Genomic DNA, 8,015 nt, shown 5'->3' on the forward strand with positions numbered 1-8,015 from the left:
TTTCACGAGACACCCATCCACCGAGGTAGAACCAGAAAAAAATATCAGTATCACATTATAACGTGATAACTTATTGTTTTAACATAAAACGTTTCACGTTATAAGTAACGTGATAACTTATTGTTTTAGCATAAAACTTTTCATGTTATAACGTGATACCAACTTATCACGTTATAACATGAAAAGTTTTATGCTAAAACAATAAGTTATCACGTTACTTATAACGTGAAACGTTTTATGTTAAAACAATAAGTTATCACGTTATAAAGTGATAAGTTGGTATCACGTTAAAAAACGTGAAACGTTTTATGTTAAAACAATAAGTGATCACGTTATAACGTGATAATGATATTTTTTTTTCTGTTTCTCATGTGGCAGCAAATACGCTTCTGTAATACTGTATACTACTATTCATGTTGAGATTACAAGCCCACTAAGGTAAAAACAAATGTGCTGACAATATTCTTCTTTTTTACTATTTACCATTATGCACTTTGCTACTAAGGAATCTACCTTGCCTATACTATTACTTACTAATGCTAATATGTCTTGTCTACACTACTATACACTCAAGATTGTAGCACTCAAGTTCGACACTGTTTGACAAACAATTTTACTTGCCCTTAGCTGCCAGAGTTGTACCCTTCCTGCAGAACTTATACGTCACTTTGGATAAAAACTAAAGCATCAGCTAAATGACTAAATGTTAAATGTAATAAATATGTTGTATGACTGACACTCTAAAAGAGCACGCGTGTGCACCACTACGGCATATGGACTTGTTGTAGTGAGTCAGAATGATGTCAGTGTGTGAAGTTTACTCACTCTGCAAAGTTCACAGTGAGCCTATTCCTGAGTGCAGATTCAGCTGAACACACAAAGACGCATTGAGAAACGCTCTTGACTCAAGAGGCGCATCCTGTCTGGAGCGTATATATTGACAATCCTGACGGACGGTGAATCTACTGCACTCATGCTGTCTCTATATACACGACTTACATTACCGGTACATGTATTGGGCTGTGATTTGCAAAACACCAACCTCTGGTCAACAAGACATGGTAAGTTTCCACAGGGGTGTGAATGCTGTGTATATGTGTGTGTATGTATGTGTATGTGTGTGTGTGTGTGTATGTGTGTATTTAGGCGATACATGGGCCTACTAGATACATGGGTCGGATAGATAGAAAACTGCTGGTGTGTGTGTGCGCAACTCAACACACACACAAGCAGTTATCTATCTATCTGACCCATGTAGGTCTAAAATCTAAACATACTAGGGGTGGGGGGGGGATCGATACGTAGTAGTATCGCGATACTTAGTGTGGCGATACTGTATCGATACAGGGACGCCAAGTGTCGATTTTTAATTATTCATTATAAGGACTTATAACTTTTGTATAAGGAAGTTGCATTGTTCATTTCAATACCTGTAATAGTACAGTAGTCCACACACACACATGGAATATGACTGTTAATACAAACAGTTCAGTTTGTCAGGTACATGCAACACAGATTACAGTGTTTACATCTGTCTGCTTGAGAAAATACCATGTTCTGCAATAAAAATGATTGAAATGAGATGAACAGACTGAACTTTCTTTTATTAGATAAAACAAGGTAATAAATTAAATTTGAGCAAAAAAAAAAATAAGAAAAAAAAAGATCGCAATATTTTCAGCGTATCGCGATATATTTAGTATCACGATAGTATCGTGACGCAAGTATCACGATAGTATCGTATCGTGTGAGGTCTCTGGCGATTCCCACCCCTAAAACATACCAGAACTTTATCCAAATATCTTACACCCACAGTATCTCAAATAGAGGAGATCTGTGACACAAAGCAGACTACTATGTTTTTATTGTACATGACAGAGTAGCATCTACAGGTACACGTGTGATAGATAATAGATAGCAGTAATCTATACCTTACTGCAACCTTGGGTGAAGGGTGTGTGTGCGTTGAATTCAACAGTGTTCATCTATTTGGTAGGCCTCAACCTGCCATGTCTTTAGTTCTTACTGTTATTTTTCAAGATATGGGTGTGGATGCTTGTTAATTAAAACCACGAAGCATCGTGAACACGGTAGGGTAGGAGCCTCGGAGGGAGGGGTATAGTTTTCCCTCCAAAGCAGCCCTCAGCAGGGCATCCATGTTGCAAACGCTCATTACCGACACATATAATGACTAGCTGGTTGGATTGTGCTGACTCCCCTACTCTGACCGCACGGCTTAACTCGAAACACATTGGGCCGCGGCCACGAAGAAAGAGCCCACGAACGCCAACAGACTGAGGCAAGAGGAGAGATAAACAGCAGGGGCGGCCCGACAACGCATCAGCGAACTAAGCTCCCGCCTAGGGCCACCGTGGCCAACGAGGGCCCCCCAAGAGCGCCTGAGATGTCCCACACATAACCATAAAGACATACATGGCAGGCAGGCAGGGACTACAGATGAAAACTAGCTCATTATTAGCTCATTCTGGCACATTTACATTGATGTGGAAACTGAAGATGTGTATTAATGTGCACTGTCCCTGGGTAAAAAAAAATAAATAATAATAAATAAATAAATAAATAAACAAGAGAGATCACATTTTTGGAGGGATATATTATATTCATATAATTATATTTAGATATGAATATAATAATACTCTGTCTGAACTCTGTTGCCTATACTCAAATCCATAGTTGTCTACTACTTATACTGCCTACATCTGTCTTGCACTGTACTCATACAGTACCTACCTTCATTATACTACTTATATCCAACCTATAGTTTATTCATATACCACTGTATGATAATAACAATGTATAATATTATATATGGTATATTGTCATAGTGTATTCATACTCATACCACTGTATATATAATACTGTACATACATTAGCTTATCAAATTTACTTTTCATATATACACACGTTACACCATAATAATACAACACACTCTACTGCTCCTTTGCTCTCTGGTTAGATGTCAACTTAATTGTGTTGTACTTGTGTAACGGATGGTACCGCGAAGTGCAGTCACGAAGGCCTTCAGATGTTGTGAAGTGGCTGGGGTGAGTAGCGGTGCTGTGGGTTAAACTCACTCTCATCCTCAAAAGACACATAGACACGTTACAAAGCAGTGAGTTCACTTCTGGTATAGGTATTGGTATAGGCGTCGGAGACCGGGGTTTGAAACTCCCTCAGGGCGTCGAAGTTTAAGGTGACGATGTCACAACCGTTACACTTGTACTTGTGCAATGACAATAAATTAACTCTAATCTCTAATATTATGTCAATGGTAATCATAGATAAATGCGGGCGGCTACGTGGCGTAGTGGGCAAGGCGCTCGCCACGAATGCGGAGACGCTGGGCTCGACTGTTCGAGCCCAGCGCTCCACATTTGCTTTCAGTTTAGCTGGTCGTCCGTACTAATACACATTGGCCGCAGTGATGCCACAGATTACTTGTAAAAGTAATCCGATTACTGATTACTGATTACTCCTTTAAAAAGTAATCCAAGTTACTTTACTGATTACTTGATTATCAGAGTAACTTAGTTACTTTGAAAGTAACTAGGTTACGAAGTCGTCGTTCCCCCAACAGTTTTTTTTAAACGCTTTATTGAAAGTGCATAAATTGTTTTTAACTTGTTTCTCTGCACATAACGTAAATTGTTAAACTAGTGCTTCAGCTTCTGTACCATCAAGTATGGTAAAGCAACAGTCTATGATGCTCACAGCATTAGAGCAGCCAGCCAGTGGTTTTACAAAACCAGTGTATCTATTCACATCTAACAAATGCAGGCTGAACTATTCAATTATATCAACTGTAACTATTAAATTGTTTTTATAAATGTCTCTCTATAAACATACAAGCAGTCTCTCTTTAACATGTAAATTAACTGTAAATCTGGCAAATAAGAGCTTTTCTCTCTCTCTCTCTCTCTCTCTCTCTCTCTCTCTCTCTCTCTCTCTCACCCCTCTCTCTCTCTCTCTCTCTCTCTCTCTCACCCCATGCCTCTTTCTCTCCAACCCCACCCAGACAGCCTACATCTCTAATATAATAATAATAATAATAATAATAATAATAATAATAATAATAATAATAATAATAATAATAATAATAATTATTATTATTATTATTATTATAATATAATCCCTTCTCTCCCTCTCTGTGTGTATGTGTGTGCGCGTGTGCTTGTGCGTGTGTGTGTGTGTGTGTGTGTGTGTGTGTGTGTGTGTGTGTGTGTGTGTGTGTGTGTGTGTGTGTGTGTCTCTCTCCCCTCTCTCTGTCACTCGTGTTCTCCCACCTGAAGAACTGTGGGAGAGCATTAGAGCAGCCAGCCAGTGGTTTTACAAAACCAGTGTATCCATTCACATCTAACAAATGCAGGCTGAACTATTCAATTATATCAACTGTAACTATTAAATTGTTTTTATAAATGTCTCTCTAGTCTTCTTGCGGTTTCACTTCGTTTAGACAAGCGTTTTGGGGTGGAATTCTCAGACGAATGCAACGGAGCTCTGCTGTCAGACGATTGGCGCATATGTCACATGACGTGCTGTGAAGACCCGCCCTACTCTGCCTCTGATTCGCAGACTGTGGATGGGGAATGTGATTGGGCCAAAGCAGAGTCACTCACAGACAGAGAGTCCAGTCACGCCGCGAGGACACATTCTTGTGTAACCCTTTCACTGCCACACCACGTCACTCCCAAATAAGAAAAACAGCTCAAAAATGTATTTTTGACTGTCGAAAACGAAATAAAATACTGCATTCCGCATGCATTATGAATTTATGATGAGATAGTAACGAAATAGTAATGCACAGCCACTTGGACAAGTAACTGCAATCAGATTACTGGCTTTTAAAGATTAACGCGTTAGATTACTATTTTCGGGGGAAAGTAATCAGATTACAATAACGCGTTACTTAGTAACGCGTTACCGGCATCACTGATTGGCCGTATTAGGGGGTGGGAAACTGATGGGTGGGGATCGGGCGTTGTGGACAGCGACTCCTACAGGTCGGTTGGTGCGCCTGCGCAGTAGAATCAGGAAGTGTCGGGGGCAGCGTGAGCCTCCCACGCGTTACTCCTCGCCACTGAGAGATCGAGCTGCGCAGGTGAAAAGATGCGACTGCTGTTACCTCAAGTACCGGAGGGGACTTGTGCTATGTATGACTTAGTCCACATTGCAGCCGGCTTGTGGGAGGCAAGAAACAGCGTTCGTGACAGGGGAGGGTTGAATTGGACGATACGAAATTGGGATGGGAGAAAATATAGAAAAAATTGGAGAAAAAGTGGATAAAAAAAAAAAGGTAATCATAGATAAATGCAATAGTATGTTAACGGCTGGCTTATAGCTTTTTTCTCAAATTATTATTATAATTATTATTATTATTATTATTATTAGACTAAATCAATAACATTATGCAGCTTTACAAAGACAACATGATAACACGGCTGGGGAGATGTAGGTGTGTGAATGTTGAATGCCAAGACCCCAGGCCATCAGGCTGCTCAACGAACAATAAACACTATGCAACAACCATCAAATGCACACAGCACACACATCCACACACTCACTTTAAACAAACAACACACTGCAGCACCCACTCTCCACACTTTAGATCACCTAATCACACTTTATATTTATTGGTAAAGGATTTGCACTACAACTCGTACACCTTACTGTAAATTGTACCTAAATTGTACCTCATGCCATTTCTGCTTTGCACTATATAGCATTGTATATTAGTATATTGCATAGTATATTGTATATTGTATGGTAACTCAGTTACTTCTAGTCTGCATCGAACATTGTACATATGTCTATACTGAACACTGGGACCTCTATTTTTACTTCTTTTTACATGCTACTTTATTTTATTCATACTTATCTTGTCTAGCACAGTCTCTGGAGCGTAACAGTAAGAAGCATTTTGTATAAAAGTTTTCTGTACTTCTGTATGACAACTATTAAAGAAACTTGAACTTGAAGACGGTGGGGGGCCCCCAAATCAAATTCTGCTAAGGACCCAATAAAGGCTTGGGCCGGCTCTACTCAACGCTATTGTTCCAGTTCCATGATGCTTGGTCTCAAAGAAGCAGGGACAACTTTTCCCAGTCTATTTTATTTTCAATCAGAGCTCTGTAATTCTAATGGACCATTGTTATTAAACATACGTAATAAATAAAACAAACGTGGGGTAATAACTCTTATAAACTACATGAAAAGACATGTAGTCAACATGTGTTACAAATAAACATGCAGTCTTTAAAAACTGTTGTTGGTGATAGATTAACAATGGATGACATACACTGTAAAGATCACAGGTTGTCTCAATATCAAGACGACTTGATACAATCACGCAATGCAAAAAGCTTGATTGAAAACACAAGTTAAAAGACAAATGATGACTTTTACAGTGTAGACAGACTGTAGCAGTTGATACAACAAACCCCAAACCAAAACGAATCATCCTAGAACATGGCTCAAATATATTACGACATTTGCATTGATTGGGGGGGAAATATGCATCTTCTAGATTTCTTTCGGCATTGTTTCAGAGAGAAAAGTCGAATATGGATCCAATTATGGCACAAAGAAAAACCCCAACTTGTATAGTAACCCAGAGAACACACACCACACACACAAACTTACTCTGAATGAGCTGAGCCATGTCGCCGTGCAGCATCCGTCTCAGAAGTCTTGGCAGAGAAGAGAATAATATGATGGCTACAAAAACAAGAACACCTGAGGAAAGTTCATTTACCAACAATAACAGTTGTGGAGAAGTCCCCCGAGTCTAGACCGTCCGCACGCTCCGCCTCCTGCCTCCATCTGAAACCCAACGCTCCCCTGCAGGGGAGCCCCTTTACTGACTGATGCACCGAGTGAATCCACAGTCACTTGCTCCTCAGTAGGAAACCAACCTAGATTTACCATGAAGGACTGGTTCTGGCCAAACCGTTCGTTATACAAGAATTACAGATACATTTCAAAGGTACTCACAGTTGCACGGGGGTTTCGGACAGAGATACGGGATGGTTTGAAAGCTCGGCGTTGCTAATAAACATTTTAAATAATTTTTATAAACTGGTCAACACTGCATTATTTCCGGCGTTGGGTGCATGATGCGCATGCGCTGTGATCACAACCAGGCAGCCAACGCCGGAAATAATGCAGTGTTGACCAGTTTATAAAACATATTTAAAATGTTTATTAGCAACGCCGAGCTTTCAAACCATCCCGTATCTCTGTCCGAAACTCTCGTGCAACTCTGAGTACCTTTGAAATGGCTCTGTGCTACTCTTATAACGAACGGTTCGGTTAGAACCAGTCATTCAGGGTAACTCTAGGTTGGTTTCCTATTGAAGAGCAAGTGACTGTGGATTCACTCGGTGCATCACAGTCACGAAAGGGGCTACGCTCCAGTCCAGACCTACAGCTCAGTGGTCCAAACACTCACATCTATAGGGACATGTATTCTTTTGGTCAGATTTATGTCCGAATTCGCCTTTGAAGGATTCAAAGGACGGCGGAATATGTTCTTGTGTTATATATAACTTATATATATATAAGAAAACATAAAAGTCCATTTTGTCGGCTAATTGAAATAAGTTAGGGTTAGGGAATAATTGCAATAATAAGCCTTCTTTATGCTAAAACTCGCCAGGACAAGAAAACTTTCATAACAATAGCAATTTAATTTACTTGTGCTGTATGTTGCGTATGGCATTAATTAATGGCATTATGAATTGAAAATGGGGGACCCTGATGATGCAAACAAGACGAAAGTCTTTCTCTGGTCTGCTGCATCCACATTGTGTGTATCGAGCTGTACTGTATTGTACCCATTCTGCAATCTGTTAATACAGTTTTCAATCAATCAATATCAATCAATGCTTATTCGGGTTGTAGTACAGTGTACTAATTGAATTTATAATTTGTTTAATTGTTGGCAGTATAGCCATAAACAGAACCACATAAGCACTATTATCAAAGCTCTTAGTCAA

General features: G+C 39.6%; 1 protein-coding gene across 3 annotated transcripts in view; it reads right to left on the reverse strand.

Annotated features, from left to right (window-relative positions):
- The window catches only part of LOC311243627 (matrix remodeling-associated protein 8-like), a 40,861-nt gene extending 34,028 nt beyond the window's left edge, over positions 1 to 6,833 (reverse strand). For all 3 annotated transcript variants that reach the window (XM_084332921.1, XM_084332922.1, XM_084332920.1), the window contains exon 1: positions 6,661 to 6,833. In XM_084332921.1, the coding sequence (XP_084189047.1) occupies positions 6,661 to 6,694 (34 nt within the window). In that variant the 5' untranslated portion in view covers positions 6,695 to 6,833. The remainder of the gene's footprint in view (positions 1 to 6,660) is intronic.
- Positions 6,834 to 8,015: the final 1,182 nt, after the last annotated feature.

This window comes from Notolepis coatsorum (assembly GCF_963971535.1).
Source record: "Notolepis coatsorum genome assembly, chromosome: 17".
NCBI classification, from domain to species: Eukaryota; Metazoa; Chordata; class Actinopteri; order Aulopiformes; family Paralepididae; genus Notolepis; species Notolepis coatsorum.